Source organism: Strix uralensis, chromosome 1 (genome assembly GCF_047716275.1).
Source record: "Strix uralensis isolate ZFMK-TIS-50842 chromosome 1, bStrUra1, whole genome shotgun sequence".
Classification (NCBI taxonomy): Eukaryota; Metazoa; Chordata; class Aves; order Strigiformes; family Strigidae; genus Strix; species Strix uralensis.
Genome location: NC_133972.1, coordinates 73,479,792 through 73,504,451, shown reverse-complemented (window position 1 = coordinate 73,504,451; position 24,660 = coordinate 73,479,792). Strand labels below are relative to the sequence as shown.

The window sequence follows — 24,660 nt, the reverse complement described above, 5'->3', positions numbered from 1 at the left end:
ATGCATACAAAAAAAAGCAATATGAAATTCTCTTGCAAAAGTGCCTGTCTGCTTTATTTAGTTTTCCAAGGTTTCCCATTTCTTAAAATGAGTAAGTAAACCCCATGTGTATTTGAAATCGGTGAATTCCTAGGAATGGTGTGCAACTGATAACATCTGACACAGGCATGCCTGTAGACAGCATTTTCTCTTAACAACATAGCACTGTGCATTCATTGGAATACATGGGGCAGGGACGCTTCTTATGGGAATTATGGTGTTAATTCCGTTAGAAAAAAATATCTTGTATGCCATTTATTTTCTACTTTAAGAGCAGCATTCCACATTTGCAGAAGGCTGGTAGAATTTCATAAGTAATAAATCAAAAGAGCTCTCTTAATACCTACAGAATTAAATGTGTCTTCCAGAACTATTCAATAAAATTTAATTTACGTATTTTTTGGATGTGTAATCTATGTGACCTTCAGTAACTGTTTGTTTTTTAAATCTGAAAAATGCCTCCAAAGTGTAATAGCCCAGAGTTTCAAATGGCGCAGTAGGATATGTAATGCATATTTTAACATGTTTTCTTTTAATTTGTCACACAGGCTTGTTGTGCATGATTATATAAAAGTCCGTATTTTTAAACCCAGTAGTACAAGTGTGTAAGATGTACTTGGTTGGGCTCAAAAATTCAGAAGTCTAATTTATCTTGAGATATGCTCAGTCAAGTAGTTTTTCACAGCAGTTAGCTAACACTTCAAGCTCTAACGGTGCCCCTGAGCCATAAAAGAAATTTGCATGTAAGAAATGTTTTGAATCTATTAAAACCTCAGCTCAGAGCTAAAGAGTTGCTCTCATGTCTTTGTTGACTAACATGAAGTGAGATCTTACAAAAAGCTAGGCTATGATCGACAGATGCCAAAGCTTAGGTTTTGATGTGATTATATATTTCTTTCATGCACAGCATTTTAAGTCTGGAACTGGAGCTTCAGAAAGACAGCAATCAATGGGTCTGTGCAAGAGTACACAAAATATATTACTCCTGGCAGTCGTCAAGACAGAATTATTCAAAAAATAATCTGAAATGCATTTGATCATACAGTAGATGGTTTAATAATTTATATTATACCTTATTAGCAAAGTCTTGTGTTTACTTTGTGGCTGCCAAAACAAGATGAAAGGCTGCCTCCATGGAAATACAAGATGCTTAGCTCAAAGTGTCTGTCTTTGCGTTTCAGTTTGATAATTTCCCTTCCTTCTCTCATTTTGATTAATAGCATATAGATTTAAATCTTAGACTACATTTTCCTTTGCTGATGTTCTTTTTAGGGATAGCAATGTTCCTTATTAACAACAAGTCTACCAAAGAGTTTATGGCCTATCAAGACAAATTAGTGTAAATACGTATTTCTGGAAACTTCTTTACCTTAGGATTTCCTCCAAGTATTTTGGGGGTAAAAGAGGCTTTGGATTTAGTTCTAAATTCCACTGAACTGAATCATTATGCTAATCTTCCCAAGTCTTGCAGCTACAAAAATGTGATTTCTGAGCTCAGTTTGAGAAACTATTGCACTCTGACTAGTGGTTGTGTATAGTAAATATCACCAGTTATATCAGTTCAGAATATTACAGAAATGCCTTGAAGATTTCCTTGAAAAGCTAATGCACTGCAAATATTTTATCTAGAGATACAAATAACGGCCTTTCTGAATTAATAACTTTTATGAAGTGAGAGCACAGGGAGTGGACCAGTGTGACTGCTAGTTCAACAAATGAGATCTTTGCCTTGACCCAGGTTTTTTACACCAAAGGTGCATGAAAGAGCTCTACTAAAGTTGGTTTTCTGTGGAGAACTCCCCTCCCCACAGAACATGAAAGATCTTTTCTGCAGGTGTCTTGGATAGCTCTTCAAGGCACAGTATATGGAAAGCTTTAGGGAAAACACATATGAGAGGATCTCAGAATATAGCACTACAGTATTGCAAACTCTGAAGCTCATATGACAGCCCAAAGAAGCTCTTGTAATTTGTTTTGTCTACCCTAGAAGGCTTAATTTTAGTTTTAGTTTCTGTAACTTCATCCTCTCCCTGCCTTCTGTACAGTATACAATATATACTGTATACTTTACCTGAAAACTAGTTCCTGAAATGGAGCCTATAGAAGGACTTTTTGCCCAAATAAAAAGAGATATACTGTGTTTTCCACTAACACAGCTGGTGATATGATACTTGTATGTTAGTAAGAACTGATTATATTCTAGACAGGCACTTCACTGTTGTCCAGACTGCAGTGAGGGCCACTCAGCCCTTAGCTCAGGCTTAAAAGAGTCCAAGAACGTGGTCAGCTTAGCAGAGGTCTTCCTCTTCCCACCGAGAGCAGCAGGACAGGCTTTTAGGAAGAGGCATCTACCTGCAGGTGTCTCTCAGAGATTATCCTGTTTTTAAAAGCTGTTGTATGAATTGGAGGGGGGACAAAAGACTGCCATTTTCTAAAGGAGTCTTTCAGCTGCAGGGAACCAGATGTACCCTTTTTTACAAATGTACCTTCTGTGACAATAATGACAGAAATTTTCAAGGAAGCCGGTGTTATTACCCATGCGGTCAGTGTTGCAAGGCAGAATTTTGGGGCAAACTAGAGAGTAGTTCTTAGAAAACACAGATTGGATGAACATATTCATTACTTTTCTTGAAAGAAAATAATTGGCAGGATCATCTGAAGAGATATATGTTATCAAACAGAAATGCAGTAGTGTTTTAAGTGATAAGCTGTGAAATGCATCTTAAAGGGTCACTTTAGTTTGCCAGTTGTGATCTTTTTGTCCATATAAGAACAGTTTGATTCATGAGAACATTTTGTAAAGAATTCAGGTTAGCAAGGTAATAGGAGTAGTATTTCATGTATGCATCTACTGAAAGAAAAACTTCTGGTTTAAATTGTTTGACAGTCTCTAATATGATCTGAAATACGATCTGGAAGTTTTCAACAGTTTAAAAAATGTGACTACTGGTAAAAACAAATGCATCAGAGTTCAAAGTATAGGATAGAAGAAAAACAAAGCCACAGTGAAATTCTGAGGATTGTACCTCCAACCTAGTTAAGTTTCAATATTAGTGAAATACTGTAAGAGCAAATCTCATCTACAGAAAGAAAATAAAAAATGGGTTTAGTGTATCCGTATGATCATCTAATTTATGGGAAATATGATAAAGTAAGGAAGAAACTGGGCCTCACAACTTTACAGGCTGACTTACTTGAATGAAATACCACTGGGACAACTGGCTGTGGAGCCAGTGATGTTCCCCACCACTGGAACTTTGTAAACCTTGCTAAAATCTCTTTTGCCATTCTGTCCTACTAGCAGTATTCAGCACTACCTAATGCATATGCATTGCATGTTGCAATAAAGGTTTAAGAAAACAATATGGTAACAAAAAAAACAGTGTAGGCTATTCATGATCAAAATTACAGCAACCAGATGAGACTATTTGGGTTTATGTTGGAAAATGGAAAAACTGTAAAATAGAAGTGAAGTGCCAGTGGAATCACTACTGAAAACTACTGCACAGGAGTACGAATGAATGCATGAAACGCTAATGTGTTTAACTGTTAATAAAGGGAAAAAAGAAGTCGTCCCTCAAAACTTTTTACAAGTTGTAACTTGTGTTTGGGGTGGTTTGCTGGCTATCCCCAGTCTTGCAGAGACAGGTAGATCGGAACTAAGGCTGAGTATGAAGAGGAACATTGAGGAGAAAGTTACAAAGTCATTTATGAGGTACTGGCCCTTTTTATCTGTTTTATAAGGATAACATCTAGTCTTGTACAACTAAGTATTCAGGACTTTACTGATTATCAAGCTGTGTAGAAATATTTAATAAGGGGTTGGGAGTCTGTAGTCAGCCAAATTTTGAGTCATGAATCGGTGAAAATTAAATATCAGAAGAAATCATTCTTTGGTTGTATTGATATTTTTACAGCCTTATCCATTCTTTTAAACCACCTTAGCCTTAGCGTTAACGTACCAATGATACATGTAAAAATGGGTCATGACTATAAATTATGCACCCTAGAATGGTAGAGATTTGTGAGACCTGCAAAGAAAAGAAAGGCTTTATAAATATCTAGAAAGCATAAATTGCAAATGATTTTTGATTCATATATAGAAAAATCCTTAATGCTCTATGGTTTCCAGTTTATTTTGCAGGCAAAGGTTAATCATTGATTTGGGGGGATAAAATAGCTGTGGCCAGTTACTAAAATTTCAGATGCCTTAGAAATTGCTTGTAATTAATAACTTAACAGTATGAAGCAGTTTCATAGTTTTTGATGAAGCTAACTTATTCTACACAGTATAGACTGAAGTCCTGGAGTAGTGTTGTTACTGTGCCTTACACTGTGGAGACTTACACCGCAATTTGCTTACTTGTTTCCTCTGTTACCTACCAGGTTGATGGTCTTCTGTGTGCAGTATATATATGAAGTCATCCTCATTTCATAGGTCACTTGTTCAGTAACCCTTTGCATGTGTGAATTGTGATCTAAATCAACAATACCTCAGATGTTAGAATAGCACTTACACCAGGCTGTCATTTGCCCCTTTGATGCTTACTTACCTAACCAGTAGTAATCATTATTTTCCTTCTACAATTACTGTAATGGAGCTGTTCCTGAAATGGAAAACAGGAGGCAGTTATAGACAGTTTGAATTGTGCTGTCACACTTTCATGGGCAGGCACCTTTCTTGGAGCTTTGATATTTCTTTGAGTTTGCCCAAAAATACATTTGGTAAAAGAGGGAGTCAGGCATCTGGTCTGTATTTTCATATGACCCTGTTTCAGCTGCTTGGAAATACAGGATTACCCAGATAGGTACTTTCTGGGTCCCTGACTTGTTTTATACAAAATGTGAAGGGAAAAAAATAAAATGGATCAATCAAAAACCTTTTATAACTGGAAAATTTCAAACCAATTAAAAACCCAGCTGAGCTCAGTTGAATTCCTAAGAGATTATTGAAATACAGGGAGGAAAAAAGAAATGATGAACGGAAATCCTGAATCTTATGATGCAAGATCATTACACCTTTGCTTAATTACACCTTTGCCACTTACACCTCTTGCAAATGTCATCAGATTACAGTTTTTAATAGATGTTTTTACTTTTGAGTATCTACAATGCTAGCGTGCTGAACTTTACAAGGTTGCAAGAGAGGAGTTTCTTATTCTTTCCACTTGGATTTTCTGCTGAAATAGCGACTCAACATCTGTATCTTGTGCTGCAGTTAAAAGTCCTGATATTCTGGGGGATCTTGGTCCTTGCAGTCAGGTTGAGAATGGTAATGGCAGGCACAGCAGGGAACTCGGATTCAATATGCTGAATGAGAAGGTGAGTGTTTTAGCACAGCTGCCTCCGGAGGGTCAGGGGAAAGGAAAAGCCCTGTGGGAGGATTTTCAAGCACTACTGAGCTGGCACACCAGGAGACGATGATTGACTTTAGAAGAGCCCTGCTGTGCAAAGGATTGTTGTGTTGTGGTCCCCTTTATCACTGGTTAGACATTTCTTTTGAAGAAGCCAAAAATGGGGGAGTAGTGAGATAGCAGCAAAACAAACAAATAAAAAAATAATCATCAAACAACTCTCTGATGATATCGAGGTCTGGAGATTTGCTTCTGTTGATAACAGCTTCATTGATTTGGCAGTTAATTTCATTAGACTTTGTAGGACGTTGGTAATATTTCTGTATGAAAAACTGATGACCTGACAGTGATGCAGCGCAGGTTAAATTGTTGTTTGTCTTGAAAAGGGATATTCATGTGAACCTCAATATAAAGAGGAAATTTTATTTGTATTTGGTATGTACAGTCAGAAATACATAACACAGTTTCAATCTTAATATGTGTATTTCTTCACAGGAGTTCATACATACACTGCAGAATGGCACAAACTGGAAAGCACACCCTTCTGCTGAGATCCCAGTGAAAACACCGCTCAGCTCGTGGATGGCTTTGGAGCTCCCATGGCAACAAGAAGGCGGTGGGCTGAAGATACTGTCTGTCAGCCTGGCTCTGCTGGCAGTTCTTGTTATGTTTTACTACGGAGGAATGAAAACAGAACTGTGAACTGAATGAGGCTTTTATGAAAACAATAAAACTGCCGTTTAAAATCTTCAAAGGAAACACATTTACCAACAATTGAAAAAAAAAAAAAAAAAAGAAAAAAGCTAATATAAATTGGGCAATAATTTGTACTCATCTTATGCCTTTCCTGTCATTCATAGGAGAGAATGTTGATAACTCTAGGGAGACCTATCTTGACAAAATTTGAGATCCTTGGTTGGTAGAACAGTTTGTTGCATCTTTCCTCTTCTTTTTTCTCAAGTTTTTTTTCATGAAGTTTATAAGAAATCTTTTCATTGAGTGATGTTGGTAATCTTTTATGGGCAGAACATTTAAAGCTTTCTTAAAGATTTTGCTTAATGCAGTGTGATGGTTTGATATGTGTCTTTTTACATTACAGAATCAAACACTGCTGGGCCATTAAAGTTTGTCATTTGTTGCTATCTATTTTGCTGTCATGTCTGAAAGAATTGTTGGCCTGCCATCGTATCACTCAACTTCACAATGAGTTACTAGGCTTTGTTAATACAACAAGAATTATTTTTTACATAGAAAAAGTTTTAAAGGTATTGGTTATTTATCATTGAATGGGAAGATGCAGTTCTGGTGGTAGAGTTCTGTTAAAAGACGGATTTAATACAGTCTGTAAAGATTTTGTATAATGTTCAGAGAACTACATGTGAATCTCGTATTAGCTGTGCATTGGGTCACGCTGTGTATAAGACAATATTGCTCTGTTAATGGGGAGGTTACATTTTGCACATTGCATATTTCTATTTACTTTCTTCAAGCCATTTTTGTCACGACAGGATCTCCACACATCTTGAGATTGTGCTGGTCAGCCAGGGACTGGACTCTGCCCAGTTCTGCCAGCAGCTGACTGCATGATATTGTTTGTTCTTTCATGCCTTGTCACCTTTCTGGATCTTCATTCAAACTTCCACTTGCAAATTCTGTTTAAAATCTTAAGAGCAGGAACTGTATTTGTTTTAAGTATGTTTGTGTCATACACAGCACAGGTGGAGCTGAGCTGCCTGCATGGCTATTGTGGTTTAACCCCAGTAGGCGACTAACACAGAGCCACTCTCTCGCTCCCCCACAGTGGGATGGGGGCAAGAATCGGAAGGGTAAAAGTGAGAAAACTCGTGGGCTGAGATAACGACAATTTAATAGGTAAAGCAAAAGCTGTGCGTGCAAGCAAAGCAAAATAAGGAATTAATTCACCCCTTCCCTTTGGCAGGCAAGTGTTCAGCCATCTCCAAGAAAGCAGGGCTCCATCATGAGTAACAGTGACTTGGGAAAACAGACACCATCACTGCAAAAGTCCCCCCCTTCTTTCTCTTTCCTCCCAGCTTTTATTGGTGAGAACAGCGTTGTATGGTATCCCTTTGGTCAGTTGTCCCAGCTGTGTCCCCTCCCAACTTCTTGTGCACCCCCAGCCTCCTCACTGGCGGGGCAACATGAGAAGCAGAAAAGGCCTTGACTCTGTGCAAGCACTGTTCAGCAACAGCTAAAACATCCCCGTGTTATCAACACTGGTTTGCTCACAAATCCAAAACATAGCCTCACACTAGCTACAATGAAGAAAATTAACTCTATCCCAGCCAAAACCAGTACTGTGGCTCTACAGTGCAGATGAATAATCCCCTAGGAAGGACACTTTGTACTTTATGAACCGAGGATTCCTAGTAGTTTCAGAGAATTAATCAGGAAGTTCCACCATGATGCTTTCAGTACAGCTTGTAAATTATAACAACAAATGTAACTGTCTTCAGGAAATTAGGTGTATAATGATTTGACTTATATTTCTTATTGCAACCACTGAAGGTCATGAACCAAGACCTAAAACTCATGAGATTTTTAAAAAAACTGTGCTCTTGATTTGCTTCTGCTTGTTTTTTTCAGGGTTTTCTTTACAACTAGGAATATGTAACAATCAGTAATTTAAATTTTTAACAAACCTGAAATTCTCAAAAAAACCCCACTTGACTCTGGGAACTGAAATTTTCAGGAAAGTACCACATTATCACAAGATTCTCAGGAAAACTATGAGTTGACAAAATCATTATATCTGAGCCAAATTTGTGCATTTGATGGGAATAAACTATGCAGATACGTTCTATGCCTCTAGCACTCTGTCAGCCACTCTAGCTTATCTAATCGTAGCAATTACAGACTCATTGCATCAGCTGTTACAGAGATTTACAAAGCTTGTGATTTAGATTCTGTTCATCACTGGCTGTAATGGGACTGGCTTATTTTCTTAGAAATAATGCAATATACGGAAAGAAGGTGAAGAAGACTTTCTAAATGACATTGCCCACAGATACAGTATATTCTTAAAGTGAGCTTTAACCTGATAAGTGTTTATCAAGTATTTTATTACCTTTCTTTAGATTTTGAGAGGGCTTTTTGACACTTTATATTGTAGAGCAGTAGAGTGTTTTTCATTTGTTCCTCTTTATACAACTAAAGCTTTCAAAGCCACTGAGCTCAACAAGTCAGTTCTGGTCAAAGGCCTTCAGGCAAAACCTAAACTGCATGCTGCCTGGGGCTACAGGTGAAGGCTGGGAGACCTCCCTGAGAGTAGAGTGAGCTGTAGAAGTATATCTACTTCATGGGACTGGTTGACCTGAACACATTTGATCTGTGATTTTTGCTCCCATTTGGCCCCCTGAATGCCTCTAACTGCCATGCCAGGTGGCGTTTTTAATTTTTACATCAGCGTTGTTTGAGGACTACTTATACCAAGTATTCTCTCTTTACAAGGCATCGGGGGCGGGGGAGAGAAATCTACTGCACTCCAAGTTAATGAGGTCATTGGAAGGAGAAGTTTCCCCACAGTCAATTGATCTCACTTCTACACGTGTGTGAACACACTCATTGCTAGAGAATGTGTCTGCTAATAAGCAATCTACAGTCAAATGCCTTTTTTTAAGGCAAAAAAGAATCTCATTTCCTTTTGGTACCGAGGGAGCCTCAACTATGTTTCTTAAATGTCTGTGGTAGCTCTGAGTTCTTTTTGTTTTCAGTGAGGAATCTTGTAGACCACAAGGCTTGAATAGCAATGACATCTTAAATCTCTTCTGAACAACATTAAGTGCACACTTTTTATGTCCTACTTGTGTATGGTTTTGGATGCTGGAGGACTTTGTCATTTAATCTTTTCATTGTAGCTTTCTATTAATGGTATACTTGTTTAGAAAAAGAATATGAAATAAAAGAAGTGGTTTATGTAAAGCTTATTCTATAAAGCAGGAGAGAAAAAGGAGAAGGTACCTTTTGAGAAGAGTTCATCCACCTCTGTCACATCATTGCCTGCACATCTCTGAACATCTGACAGCTTCTGTTAATTTAGTTTCATTCCCCAGTTCAACTTCCCATATGGAAAGCTGGAGTGATTTTTGAATAACAGCAAGTAATATCTGAAGTGGCAGCAACTGGCAACTCTGACATTGAGCTTGGCTGTGGCCATTACCCAGAATCCTTCCGCGCTTCTTGAGAAGCAATTACAATTTCACAGGTTGGAATTAAAATTCCCTGCGGTATGCAATAGAGTAACTGAAACTGTCAAAGTGATTTCAAGCTGCTAATCTCTTGCTGCTCGAGGAGTGAAAATAGAGCCCCTCTTACCCAGGAACAGATCTGACAACTTAAAAACTCCAGCCTTCCGTTACGTTTAAATACATATGGAGAGTAGCTTGATCTGCTTATAGAGGATATCTGTAAAGATGTTATGTCTATGAACATTTGTGTGTTATTAACAAGTCTATCTTTTTTAACTTTAAGATATGTGTAACTTCAGGGACTAAGACAAATATAAAAGAAGTCTTATGCAAGAGCTCTGAGAATTTGGAGGAATGAGTAGGCATGTGCCTGTTCGTGTGAGGCTTATTAAAATCTTTATTTATGTATTTTTGAACATGTAACATTTTTTGCTGGAAAAAATGCTTGCAACTTTCCTGAATTTAATTTTCACATATTTATATCCCATATTTTATTTTGAGTGCACTGTATTTGATTGTATAGATATAAACAAAGAGCATTTAGAAATCAAAAACAGAGGAAAAAATTGAGAGGCTGTAAAGCTAGGGTGCAGTATGAAAAATATTAGTGCAAAAGCTGCAAAGCAAGTTTGAACTAGGAGACAGCCCACAGAGTTAGGGACTGACATGTTCAGAGACAGGGTTCATGCACTAGATAATTAAAATTAGAATGATTGCTGGAAAGTATTTGTGCAAATATCATTAAATGTCTTTTAGTTGCATGTTTCATTCATGCATGCACTTAACATTGAAGTGAATGCTTTTTTAAGTGAAGATGCTTCAATAGCTGGTGGAGGGGAGATGAATTATGAATAGTCCTATTTTAATTTTCAAGAAGCCTAATACCAAAAAAAAAAAGAAAAAAGTAACAAATAATCATGTCCCTGCACCTGCTGGTATCCTAGAGTCTGTTAACTCCCATTTTGGGAGGGAGGCTGTGGTTATGGATTTGGATCATTTATGCTGTAGATCTCCTTGTGCTGTGTTGTGACAAGTTGGGTGTTTGAAAAGTCGTGAAAGTGCCTGTGTTCCAGTCAAAAAGCTAGTCAAGCTGATGGCAGAAAAGATCTTCAGATCTCTTTGTTTCTCTGTTCCACACCTCTCTCTTACGCCTTTTCACCATCTGTGCATAGACTTCTCTCAATTCCCTAACTATTCTCATTCAAATATCCTTTATCAATATCAGGAGTTTAAAGAACAGTTAGATAATGCATTTAAGTTTCAACATGATGCTCTTAGGAAAGGAAGGTAAGAAAGAGGAAGGTAAGGACATGTGGTCCCTTGAGGAAGGTGGTGTGATGATCAAAGAGCATGAGAAACTCTTGTACAACAATATGAGAGCTACATCATCACCTAAAATAGATCATAAGGTCTGTCTTGTGCATCCTTGTCTCTCTACCTGTAATCATTAGTTGCTTCCGCTTGTATTACCACACAGAGTAAGCTGCATTTTGTATGTACTGCTGGAAAAATCCAGAATGACTAAATTACACGTACTAGGGCAGATTGAAGTACAGCAGTAATGTAAACTAAGATGTGCAGGTGTATGCTATCCTAAAAAAACAGTAGTCAGTGCAACATCATACACCTCTGGTATTCACAGCTGAACATTTTTACAGAGTCCTAGTTATTACCATGCGAATGCCAGGTATCAGAATCCCCCCATGTGCAGAGAGCTACCATTGAATAGGAGAGGAGGGGAAAGGGAGAGGGAAAAGAAAAGGGAAAAAAACCAGCAAACCTTGACTAGTTATGTTTAAGTACAAGAGGGTGTTATTTAGCAGCTGCATCACCAGAGAAATGCATTAGTGGTTCAGAAGGAAGCTAAATACTACACAGTGACATCCCAGATTTCTTCTTTGCACCTTTTGCTTCTTTTTCCTAAATACTTAATGTATGTTCTGGAGGGATGAAGAATCCCCTGGCAAAACCTAACCAGATCAAGAGGGGGAAGGTCTGCTTTATGATTGTGGTGTTTTAGCCCTTTTCTCACTGCAGGGAAGAGGCAGGGGGTGTGAATCATGTCCCATGAATGGAGAAAGAATATTATTTGAGTATCTTTTTGACAATCTTTATTTTATTGGAAACTGTTTAGCAATGATAGCTGTTCTTCTTGAAAAGTGGTGTTAACATGGTGTTTATATTATAGAGTATGATCTGCCTTGAATGGTTTGCTGAATGCTGGTTGTAGGTAGTGGAGTGAAATTCCATGCTGGTGACCAGAGTGTGATGCAGATCTGTGCCTACAACTTGCATGCTTTAAATGTCCCATCTGTCATTGAGTGTGAGAACAGGCTAGTTGTGCTCAACTGAGCATAAAATATTGTGTCTACTCCCTTCCTGGGTGGTGTTTGTGGGGACTGGTGTACAAATGGTTAGTTGGCAATGGGTTACAGATTACAGGAGAAGCTTGGAGATGATAAAACATAACAAAAAAAAAAGGGCCACGATTGTTTGGCATATAGTGTGAGTTGGGGGTCTGAGAGAAATTAATATGATGAAGTCATGACATAATGGGAAATTTAACTTTGCGTAGTTAGGATCTCATTATAGCATAATCTGAAGAGGAAAACTTTTCCAGTGCTTGAAAGGCTTTGCTGCACAGACACGCGTCCCAGCTGCTCATAGCTCCTGGGGTTACTGTGGTGTGTTAGAGCAGTCCGTTTCACCACACTAGCTACTGCACACTCATATCACATTGGAGAAAAGCAGTCCCGCTCACCTGGCCGCTGCCTGCAAGCTGGACATAGAGTCTTATGGAGGAGGGCACTCCAACTAGTTGCCACCTATTGCCCTGTTTTCTCAAAGCATTACGTTTCTTATTGCAGGGTAGGGAAAATGGGTAAACTGTGACCTGCAACGAAACTTGCTAGGTCCAGTGGCATTCAGTAAATAATACATGCTGTTTAATGATTGCAAGCTTCGACTACTTGTTTTTAAGTACCTCTGTTTCATTCCTTCCCTGTGAGCCTACCTTCTCTCTTATCCTTTCTTCCAGCTGCTTCGCCCAAGCTCTCAGCACCTCATTGTGTGTTATGGAAGATGATGTGTCTTAAGAAGGATAAGTATTAGTCTGAGCACGGTGGCTGCTTCCCTGAAAACAAGAATGTTGCTTCTCCTGTGGAGCTGATTTGCCAGAGGTATCAGTGCTTGAAAGCTATTGTGTTGCAGTGTCTCTCCATTAACTGTGTAGTGTCTGATTCCCATAGCCTTTGGAGTGTATCAGAAACTCCCGTTTGCTGGTAAGCAGTGTTAAAAGCCCTCATCTGTTGTGCTATATTATTTTTAATCTTGCAAACCCCAGAAATGTAGTAATTCGAAGCAAGAGATAAAATACATCATTGATGTCAGTTGAATGTTTTAAATTTGATATCCGCTAGTGGCTTTATGAGCCATAAAAGTCAACATCTAGCAATCATTAACTACAAGATCTCTATACAAGAGATTATAAAGGCCCATGTGCGACATGGTCTGCAGAGTATTAGTATGAGACAGCAGAAGGAAACAACTGAGCAAGTTACCGAGTCAACCGCACAGATAACCAATAACAGTTCCCACTCAAGGGACAGCTTAATCTCCAAGTATTACGGTAGTATTAAGGAAATATAAAAAGACAGATATTGCCTTGGTTATGCTGCAGCAGCCTTAATTTGCCTCTGTCCTGCTTGGATTGTTTAGTAGGCAGAAAGGGCAATCTGAATGACACTCTCCAGCAGAAGGCTAAAACAGCCTAACAGCAGTTAACATCTTTGGCTCTGTGAGAAAAATTATTTGGTACAAATTTGAACCTCCTGCACTTCCATATCTCCTCCCTATTCAACTCTAAAAAGAGACCTCCTTGGTTTGATTTGGTTTTCTTAGGGATTTTTCTTTCTGCAAACACATGTTCTTGTTCCCAAAACCAATTTTATCTGACTCTGAAATAATACTGAACAAAATCATTCACTTAATACTTTTATTTTTAAGATGAGGCTTGTTTGTGTTTTGTTGCATCGCCTCTGAGCCTGAATCAACTGGCACCTTACTTGTAGGGGGTTGGGATTAATTTTTGTATTGATTTGAACCTAAACTGGAAGTTTTCAGTTGGCCTGTGGAGCACCACTAAGGGGATCAAGAAAAGGAAGCCTAGCTAGCAGTCAGTTTGTTATATTTACTGTCTCTACAGATTTACAAGGACTGCATACTGAAAATTGTTGAAGCTAACTAATCTAAATCCACTGATAAATTTTCAGTTTCTACCAGTTTATAGTGACATTAAAATCAGGCACACAGATAATTTCATAGTCTTGCCCTGGCATATATCTGCTGTAATAATTACTGCTGCAGGACAGTAGTATTATATGTTGCTCTGACCACCTCCTCCACGGAACCTCTGCTAAACAAACAATAAACATCAGATAAGAGGAAGTTCCTGAGCTTTGTAAAGAAGTGGCTGTCTTGTGCCTCTGTACAAATATTCATGAAAGGTTGTAGTAAATTGTAGTTTCTGGGTTCAAGAAGTTTGTTCTAGAGTAGTTATCAGCTGTATTCCAACATAAACTGTGTTTTGGTTAACAGGTTTAAAATAAGAAGTAAAATCACTATCAAACATAATAAGTTTTCATGCCATTATAGAAGGATGGAGGAACTCTTCTCTTTCCCTACCTTGTAGCAACAGCATTCCCGCCACTGTAGAGGTGGATGAGCCTTAAATGCATAGTATATCAAACATCAGCAGAGCTTCTGGGGCCAGCCTTTGTCACCTGTGCTTCTTTCCATAGTCTTTGAAAGACATTTACTTACCATGAATCCTGCAGAAGCCTTGTATTTTCTGTGTCCTTTAACAAGCTCGGAAGCATTTGTGAGTATGTTTTGCAGAAATCGGGGATTACGTTTCTGGCTTTCTGAATCACAGCAGAGAGAACAAGCTATTTCAGCCTTTCACATCAAAGTTGTTGTCATAAGAGGGTTCGATAGTGTATTTCCTGTTCTTGCTGCATACACTGCTGCAAAAGCTGAGTCATCAGTGTATAAATACTTTCTTGGCCTCAGAATATTTGATTTTTGTGTTGATTAGCTGCCCATTTCATTTCTCTTTCCACACTTATTGACTCATCTAACTAAGAATAATGAAATTAGGTCGCTGCCAATCATACTTCATACTGGTACAAATGTAGGAAAGCTGAGGCATCTCATAAATACTATCTTATCTGCCAGGAAATCCATGAAACTGAAGTTCTAGTGATTCCCATTCACAGGCGTAGCTTCAACGAAAGACCTGGAATAGTTCCAGTAATAAAGTCTAGTCCTGTGGACAGTTTTGCGCTGTGGTCTCTAATGGTATGCTTGCAAGCAAGGAAAGTAAACGAAGGTCTGCTCCATAGAGGGGACATGTTTTATTCTGTTTTCTTGAAATGTTTAACAGTGCAGCCCAAACTCCCCTGACAGGTAGAATTGACAAGGTCTCCTTGCTTTAAAAAAATGACAGTGTACTAACTAGACTGATTTTTGCAATTGTCAGGGTTCAGTTATGTAGACATGCTATTCGTGTTTCAGGCAGTAAAAGCAAGCTGGTATGATGTCCAAATCAAGCATAAAACTTTTATCCTCTTTTCCTAGGCACTTCAGAGTTAGTTGGAAAGCAGAAGTTTTGGCCTTATGGAGAAGGAATGATATAGATGGTTCTTTCCATACCTTGTAATTGTCAATATAGGACAAGCTTTAAATAATACAAAGACCTAAGCAAAGGAAGAATTTTAAATAAACAACCATATTCTGTCATGCAGTATGATTTTAAAGTAAACTACATTTTAAGACTTTTATCCATGAAAAGGCCAATTACAGTATTTTGCTCACTTTTCTCTTTTTCTCTTCTTTTCTTTTAAATCTTCTGTTTCCCCTCAGTTCTTGGCAGGTTAAACATTTTCATTTCAAAATACAATAGCTGCAGCTCATATGGTCCTCTTACAAAAACAAATTTTGAGTCACAGTAGTTTCTATAGGCTGAAGCTAATTTCCCAGAAATTAGAATCAATGTGGCAGCCTCAGGGAGTGGCCACAGCAGCCCAAACAGATTTAAACTGAGGCTGCTGCCTTTCTGTCCTACCTCCTTCTATCGACAGCTCCTGCTTGCACCATCAGTAATGCTGTGAGATTGCCTTGAGGAGAGGTTCAGGTAGCTCATCTAACTGAAACAGTTTTTTGACAGGGTTCATTTTGAGCTGGCTCATGTTGCTGAAGTGGCTTGCTGTGCTGTTGCATGAGCATCGTTGCGAGGAAAGGGCTGATTTACATTGGTTTGAGCTGCCAGAGAGCCACACTTTGGGCCAAAGACAAAGATTGCGTGAGTCTTACAGGCTGAACTGCTTCTTGCTGGTACAGCTTGGGAAAGGTCCTTATTCCACCACTTTATTTCAATTACAGAGTTGCAGTAGCATGCTGTGGCCAGACAAATATGTGACTGAAAACAGAGTACTGTTGTGCAAGCACTGTAGAGCAGAGCCATAAAGTTGTTGTTTGAAGACCTCGACACAGCTTCAGAGGTAAGGTATGCTCAGGAACTGCAGAGCTAAGGTCACGGCCCACAGGGCAGGCAGGATGTTGCAGAACTATAGGGTTTCACAGTACTTGAGTGATCTGTTCTGCTCAGCTCAGCTCAGGATTAGTAGATCATAAAGGCCATATAAAGTTACCATCAACGTGTCCTTTCCCTTAGGCTAGTAACTCTCCTTTTGATCTCTAGAGATACATACATACTTCTTTTCTTTTTTTTTTCTTTTTTTCTTTTTTTTTTTTAATGGAAGCATAACATGCTGGTTGCCTCCCAGGAAGTGCTGTTTATGTGGGTAGAACAGACTTCATGTTTCAAGACTCCCAATCTGTCCCTTTTGTTAGCTGTAGAAATCACTTTAAAAACCAACTGGCATGTGAGTGGGTGGTTTTGGTTGGTTGTGGTTTTGGGGATTCTTTTCTTTTGTTGCTTACTTTCCTTATGCACATGCTGCTAAATTTCTATTTGTTAAGGAAGTACAAAGGAGGAAGAAGTAAGTTCTGCGTCATTTCAGTTTGCCTTTGTGCTTAGATCTGGTCAGAGCCAGCCAAATTCTGGGCAGTCAGCAATGTCAGCAAACATAAAGCAGATATCTAGAATAGGACTCGGAGCTTTAAAGTCACATTAAGACTTTGTTATAAACTTCTGCTTTGAAGAATTGCAGTATGACACATGCAAAAAATGTTAACTTCCATTGAAGGCTCTCATGAGATTTGTTACCAAATGTTAGCAAAAACTCAGCAGGACATTTCAAGGGGCACATTCCAAAAGTTTCTATCATGCATTTGATGAAAACATCTTTAAAAAAACAATTAGTGTAAAGGAGAAAACACTGTACTTGCACCAGATTGATATTAAATGCAAATTTGATTTCTGAGAGCAATTTAGGAAAACAATGACTTTTAGTGAGAGCTTAATGGAAATGTGTGAGAATAGAAATGGTCTTTGCTTGGCCTTCTGTCCACTGCTTCCAAAGTAGGTAGAAAGCAAGTGACTAGACATTTCAGTTGTGAAACACCAGGAAGAAAAGCGGTTTATCATCAATATCCTTAATGGAGTATTATGGACATCCTGCTATTTCTAACACTACATTTTTTGTAAGTCTTTCTCATGGATTAGCTCAGTCATTTAAGAGTATATATACTGTTTGTATATGTATTCTGGTATATTTTTATTTTTCTCCTGTTCATTCTGTAGTCACTGGCACGAGAAGGCTTGCATGAGTTTAGGAAGTGGAAAATAAGGTTAAAGAAACGATATCGTGTCTTGTGCTAAGGCTCTGAAATTCAGTTGTTTCGATTTCTTGAAACAAATGCCCCAGTGGGGGCCAGCGAGGGAGAGTGCTGACTCCCCTGCCCAGGCCTGCTTGCAAGACAAATGGCTCCATTGTTTCTGTGGTGAGCAAATATCACCAGTCCTGGGAGGTCAGGACTGCACGCAGAGTGGGTGCTTAAAGAACTTGGATCAAATACACGTAGAAGATTTTGAAGATAAGGAGTCAGTAATGATAAGACTTGTGTACTCTCTGACCATGTTTTGGTGGTACAGTAAAAACACAAAGCACTGAGCTTGTGTAAACTTACTTACTGACTCTGCTAGTTCAAAATATGTTGAGGAGTTAACTTTCTACCAGTAGGCTTTATGCCAGATAAGGTATCATTTTTCCCTCCACAGCCAGCCTAAAAACCTAATGCTGCCATAAGCTTTCTATCATTTACTTGAGCAAATTCTACAGAAACGCAGTTATGTATCTATGCCTGACACGGTGCACATGTGTTGTAGGTGACCTGGTATTGCATGGGTGTGGAAATAGTGAGCTGGGAGGCTGCAGACATCTGAGGCTGGGGTGGGACTGCGCGAAGCTGGACTGTGAAGGCTTTCCAGGGGACTGAAGGGGAATGAAGATACACTGTGGAGTGTCACATAGATTTTTAATTTTTAGTGCTATAAAGATGTTAATTTTTATTTCCATTTTAAAACCAGGAGTTGCATTAGACATAAGGGCTAATATAGTAGCCAGCAGGCTGATCAGATATTGCAGAAGAGCACAACAGTGCCAGTGAGCTGGTGATCTTTGCTTTGGCTGTCATTGGCATTGTTAATACATTAGGCTGAAACAGTTCTCCACAGATCAGTGATCATGGAGTTTTGGAAAACTCCTAGGTTACTCATGTTCCTAATAAAAAAGAAAAAGAAAAATTCTTCCTGATGTATGTTATACCACTGCCTGCTGCTCTGACCACGTACAGGAAATAGAAAGCCTTGTGCTGTTCTTGAATTACACAGATGGCTTTCACTGTGTAGTGTCCTTCATAATTAGCTGTCATAGAATTGGAGCAGAACCGTGCTAAAAAGTTTGGCATCTTAAGATGCCATCTGATCTCATAAGGTTGTGGAAGGGCAGTTCCTCCCCCCCTTAGTCTTAGGAGGAAGAGGAACACTTCTCTTTGTTGTCCTGCATCTTGTGCAGTGTGAGTTCCCCCTTCAGTTGTGTCTAATAGAAACGGCACTTTACCAATATCTGGGACCACTATTGACTTTTATATTGCAGACAATGAAAAATCACTCACAGACTTCATTGTTGTGGTGGTTGTTTGGCTTCTACTTAAAATACAGTTGGATGAGTTTTAGTGACTTGTCAATGTCTGCACTTAGCATGAGACTCTATATGCAGCAGTTGCTGCTGGAGATTGGTGTTAGAATGAGACAATCTTGAAGGAAGGACTGAGTGGGCTCTTTTAATTCCAATGTAGCAAAGTGTTTTAAGGGCCTGCTTCTCTCTTATTTTGAAGTTGGATTTACCTGACTCAAGGATCCCTACATTGACTACATTCCTGGAGTACGAAGGCAGCACCAGAACTGCATGCAAAGTTATTTTTTTGGAAAAATTAGTGTATCCATTTTTTTTTAATACATCTGCTGATTTCATACTTCTTTTGCAGGGTATATTTTCATAATTTTTCTTTGCAAATATCCATTGGAGTATAGGATTTTTTCTAAGACATGTTCAAAACCTTGTACATACTTTTTTAAAAATGAAAGATTAAATCCTTCTCTCCCTATCATTTTATCACTCCTTTTGTTTTAATTTATCATTGCAGCCAGATTTTTTTCAAAGGTGGGTTTTCTGGCCTTTTTTTTAAGGGCTTGGAGGTAGGGGAAAAACAATTATGTAAGAGAATGATTCTCATTCCACTAATGTTGATTCACTTGGCTCATAAGAAGAGCTTATTGCTTTGTTTACTTGGAAAGAATGAATATCAACACATAAATAATCAGCTGAGAACTAGATTTCCAGAAGGAAGAATTTTCCTACTCACTTTTCTGTTAATTCAAAGCAGTATCTTTTAAAATTGATGTAACTCACAGCCTTATGATGGTCACATTACTTTCCCTTAGGAGTAAACACAGACAGAAGTGTCTGCTTAGTTTCCAAACTAGAGAGCAGTTGTTGCCTCAGGTACTCAAATTTCTATAGAAAAAAGCCTTCCATAGCCCTTGTAACTGTACATACTGAATGTATCAATGTACCTGGGGACTTCCATGCCAACTTTTAAGAAGCGCTAGGAACTCTTCTTCAGAAAGACATGGAAAAACAATTTACTGAACAAGCCTCCCAGAAGTGCTTTTTCAGACAGTCTTTCACCTTACCTAAAGTACTCAGATCTGACGTGCTGTAGCTGAAAGAAACTAACCATATTGTATAATTTCTGAACTCATTTTTCCCTTCCTTTCACTCTTGGAAAGACATGTAACCTAACAGGACAACAGGGTCAATCCTTTCTTCAGACCTCATTGCAGTGCAACACTCAAACCTCCTTCTGGAAAATCCTCTCGGGCTAATAGATTGCAATCCCACTTTTCAGAGTTTGCAAAACCTAATGTATTTAGCTTGTTAACAGCATCCCACAGAATCTCAGGTCCCAGGGACAATTTGTGTCCTTCACAGCTCATGGGATTTTGTAATACTCAACAGCAGTAAGAGGTTTGTCCAAGAGGAGGGTCTGGGCCACTGGTCATGTACATCATCTACACCATTATCTGTTTCAGCAATATGGCTTGATTTTTAAAGCTTATCATGGAAAGTGTATTAGTTACATTATGCATAAGTCATCAGATGCTTTTATCAAGTACTTCAGCTGTTCCAGATTATAAGCATGTTTGTGGGCTACGTAAATGTATTGGCTTATTTCTATATGTTGGTTTCATAACGCTCAAAATAGATGAAGAAGCAGATTCATTTTTCTCAAACTGCTTGATGTGAGAAAATTATGCTTATAGTTCATGCTGTTGTAGAAGGTTGCTGTGACCTGGAGATGTACCACTTAGCTTATCACTTTCCAAGTTTAAAAGAATTAGCTGTCAGCAACAGAAACTTACTTTCTGCTTGCTTTTACAGCATTTTGCAGAATGCAGTGCTGATCCATGTCAACAGACTTTGGATGCTACTCAGCAACACTTAAGTAAATACAAGTAACCAGTCATCACACTGGCTTCTAGGTATTTACAGTAATAGTGCCTAAATCCCTCCTTCAGACATTGGACTTTGATAATGAGGCAGGAGGTGCCAAGAATTAAGTGACTTATAGGATAAAAAGTTTGAGACAGAAACTGCAAGGGAGGCAAGCTTTAAAAGCATACCTTGAATGCACTTAGGGCATTTGAGGGTGAGGTGGAGTTGTTGGCTGTGCAGAATACCTGAACTGAATTGCTAGTTTTTGAGTCAGCAGAGCATTACCAACTTTACAGCTGAGGACTGCGTTTTCTAGCCAGACTGAGTCAAATGCAAAACCAACTTCAGTTGTGTAATAAAAATTGCATGTGATTATTAAAAAATAGAGATCCTCTTGAGTTGTATTTTCATAATGGGAAAATATTGGTCCTTTCTGGTGGTACTTGTTACTGGCCAGAATCTATTGTTCATCTGTTTTTTGGACATAGTTCAGGACAGACATCCTTGGGGATGATTGAGCTAAAGAGAGTTTTTTGTAGGTGGACAGTTGTCGTGAGTTACCAGTAAATCTACTGTTTAATGCTAAAATGAAATCACACTGCCAGCACTGTGCTGGAACTCTCCATTTTTAATTACTATTCAGTTACAATTTGAAAAAAAAAAAGTCTGGCCTTAGACTTCAGCTTGCTCAGTGGGACAGCAGAGGCTGAGGTATATGCAGGGACAACTGGTATGATACTTTTTTTCCCAGTGTTTTGAACTTTGTGTTCATTTGCATCTGACATTACAAAGCATGAATGTAAAATACTGCCAAGTCATGAGTGTAACAAATCTACACCTACTTCCATGTAAGGCGGTCAGAAATCAGGCCTGGGACTATTTACTCCCTGCAGACTGTCAGTAGTCTGGCAAAATATGAGTGCACACCCTTATCCAGAATAATATCAGGGCCTCATTCATGTTCAGTTTAATCTGCTTTGGAAGAGGAAATACCTTGTGACATTCTTCAGTGGCCTTTATGGACAAATAAATAAAAGATTTAATGGAGCCTTCACAGTAGGACATTGGCAACTGAGGAGGCCCCTGAGGACCGGGTTGTATAAATTAGGCAGAACTTGGGATATTTTAGGGCTGAGGAAGAGTTCTTTCATCCACCCAAGTTCCTGGGGCTCTGAGGAAAAAAAAACTGCACCACGTTTAGCACAGGGAACAACTGTTTCTCATGAAGGTTTGGAGGCTGTATGTGTACATCATATAGTCTGGCCTTGTTCCATCAAATAGATTCCTATGAATTGGATGCTAGATGGTAACGGCTTTTAGTATGTCAGCAGGTAATTAACTATGATAAACGTGCAAATAGTGTATTGTCTCAATAGGCTGTGTAGAACCAACAGGGTACATGTGACTAAAAATATACTGATTAAAGGTCTGCAGTAGTAATGAGCACTGCGGCAGTATACCACACTGAGTCATTGAGAGCTGTGCTGTCAATTACCTGTGGATTAAGGACCAATGCGATTTTAACCAGATCCCTTACGACCTGAATGGAAAGCCCCAAAGGGTTTTGTGGCACTGTCTCTTACAAACGCACCATGACAGATCTGTTTTCAATTCTTATTCTTTCTCTCTTTTTTTTTCTTTTATTTTTTTAAATTGTTTTAAAGAAAGTCAAACTTCAAAGTAACAGCCTAACTTATAATTAATATACCTTACAGTATATATCCTATGACTTTTTTTTCTTGTTCCATCCATTAACCTTCACTGTAGCTTCTGCACCTGGATGCTGAAGGAAAGGAGAGGACTGTGGGGAACAGGTGATGCATGCCAAAAGAAAAAGTAATTGTGGTGATAAGGAGTTTTAGCAACCTGGAGAAATCCTTCCCCTCACAATTTTCCAACCTCTTTTGGCTTTCATGTTACCCTCTCATTGTTATTTGTGTGTGCATACATACAATATGTGTGTGTGCGCATATTAAGAACATTGTTATATGTAAAGAGGATGGTTCTTCATGTCAACACATCAAGAAGAACTCGGAACCGCTTTGTCAACATACATAAGCTATTAGACCATCCACAACTGACGTCTCTGAGGTCATCTTCTGTAGCCAGAATAAATTTCTCTTTAGCAGTACAGATGGATACTAGGAAAGCCAGCAGATGCATTGTAGCTAATCAGAAAGGGGCTCAGCAGGGTAACTGAAATCTCTGCTAGAATTCATATCCCTTCATGGAGTTTAATTAAAGAGCTTTGTGTGCATCCTTTTGTTTTATCTGTTGCCAGTGTTTTGTCTCCTATTGTGGCAGTTCCTTCAAATAACCATCAATTTGCTGTGATAATCTAATGAGGAGAATGAGCAGCACTGTTTAATTATATAAAAATGATAATGAGCTTTGGCTGCTGAAGAGTTAAGGAGCTGCTGCTGGCCACTGGAATACAAAAGAGCTGGTGCCAAAGGGGCCCCTGGAAGTCTGTGGCACTTCAGACTTCATTGCTGAGCAGCAGTAACTGGCTTGAGCAAGCAGCAGGCCAGCGGAGCTTCCTTCGGGGAGAGATAACTGAATTATTGAGCAGCCTCCTAACAGCAGGAAGCAGAACAGGCATGGGCAGATTTCTGTTTCACACCCCAGCAAAAATACAAGGCAATCAAAAGAAAGATCTCTTGTCCTACATAAGCACAATGCCTTTGGCACCATACTCTATTCTTCATCCTCACAGCAGAAGTTGGAGTTTGGGCATAACCAGGTGTCATCTGGTGCCATTTTGCTGCAGGAGGTAGCAGGAGAACTTGGGGGAATGGGGTTCTGGCTGCTGGGGAAACATGAACCAAGGTGCAGATAACTCAGGTATGCCTGTGCTCTATCCAAGAGTAGTGTGGATTCAGGTTTATCAAGAGATAACTCTTCTAAGAGGTAAAAACTTTCCATTTTCAGACCTTTCTTTTTTTTTTCCTGGTCCTTTTTGTTTGATTTTTAACCAAGAGGTAAGTAAAATCTTGTGCAACCTCTTTATTTTGCATCCAAGCTATTTAGTCATTGAAGTTGTTGTTTTCCCTTTTCTGTTTTCTCTAGCTGGGATCATGCTGAAGTAAGCATGGGGCGGGGAGCTTTGGAAAACCCGAACAGCAGTGGAACAGAGGAGGAGAAATTGCTGGAAGCCCTGTTTCTTAAAGCAGAGAACCAAGTCCCTGGAATTCAGCCTAATATTGAGGTGACTGACTACCATGTGCATAGCATCCTGATTAATCACAGCACTAATGAACTCCTGAGGTATATAGTGCCTGCAGGGACCCACAAGCTAGGTCTCCAGGCACAGAGCTGCTTGGCTGGAACATGTACGATGGAGCTGGTAATAACATATCCAGAACCAAGGATGTCTGTGAAGGCAACAAGAGGTGGCAGGGCCTGTGCTTCCCCTCTCAGTGCATAGCCTGGCCACACTGCTGTGGGAGAGGAGATGTGGGTAGACAAGGGGATCAGCACAACTGAGGTAAGCCAGGGTGAAACCTGTGACAGAGCTATGTTGTTAGAGGTCTGACATGAACAGGACTGTGACAGTACCACTTCTGACTGACACTGCTGGACCACTAATACTCAGAAAGTGAAAAAAACTTTGAGGAGCACTCTGTTTTTGCCAGGGGGGTTTGTTGGTTGTATGCAAGGAAGACTGACATGGGAAGGGGTGGTACTGAGTTGATAAGAGATGCAGCTTTGCCTTTATTGTGGCATTTGTCCTACAGTACACTGTGCTGTGTATTGGTATTTCTGCATCAGGAAAGGTGTGGTGGGGTCAATATAGCCTTAAACAGAGAGGTTAAAGTAAGCTTACATTAGGAGCACTTTACAGGTGTAGGACTACAGTCACTTTATACAGGCAAAGCATTTTTATTGCTACTGACAATCTTTCAGACCCTGGCCCCTTTGTCCAGGCCCCTTGTTTGCATGTGATTCTGCAAATTTCTCCTAAGGGTAAGTGAGCAGATGTGCCATCTTCCTCCCTTCCTCTGCTTATCTTCCACATTTCTGCTCCCCAACACTATACTG

General features: G+C 39.2%; 1 protein-coding gene across 4 annotated transcripts in view; it reads left to right on the top strand.

Moving 5' to 3' along the window:
- CDKAL1 (CDKAL1 threonylcarbamoyladenosine tRNA methylthiotransferase) overlaps positions 1-10,005 on the top strand; it is a 421,037-nt gene extending 411,032 nt beyond the window's left edge. For all 4 annotated transcript variants that reach the window (XM_074870845.1, XM_074870828.1, XM_074870837.1 and 1 more), the window contains one exon: positions 5,889-10,005. In XM_074870845.1, the coding sequence (XP_074726946.1) occupies positions 5,889-6,095 (207 nt within the window). In that variant the 3' untranslated portion in view covers positions 6,096-10,005. The remainder of the gene's footprint in view (positions 1-5,888) is intronic.
- The last annotated feature ends 14,655 nt before the right edge of the window (positions 10,006-24,660 follow it).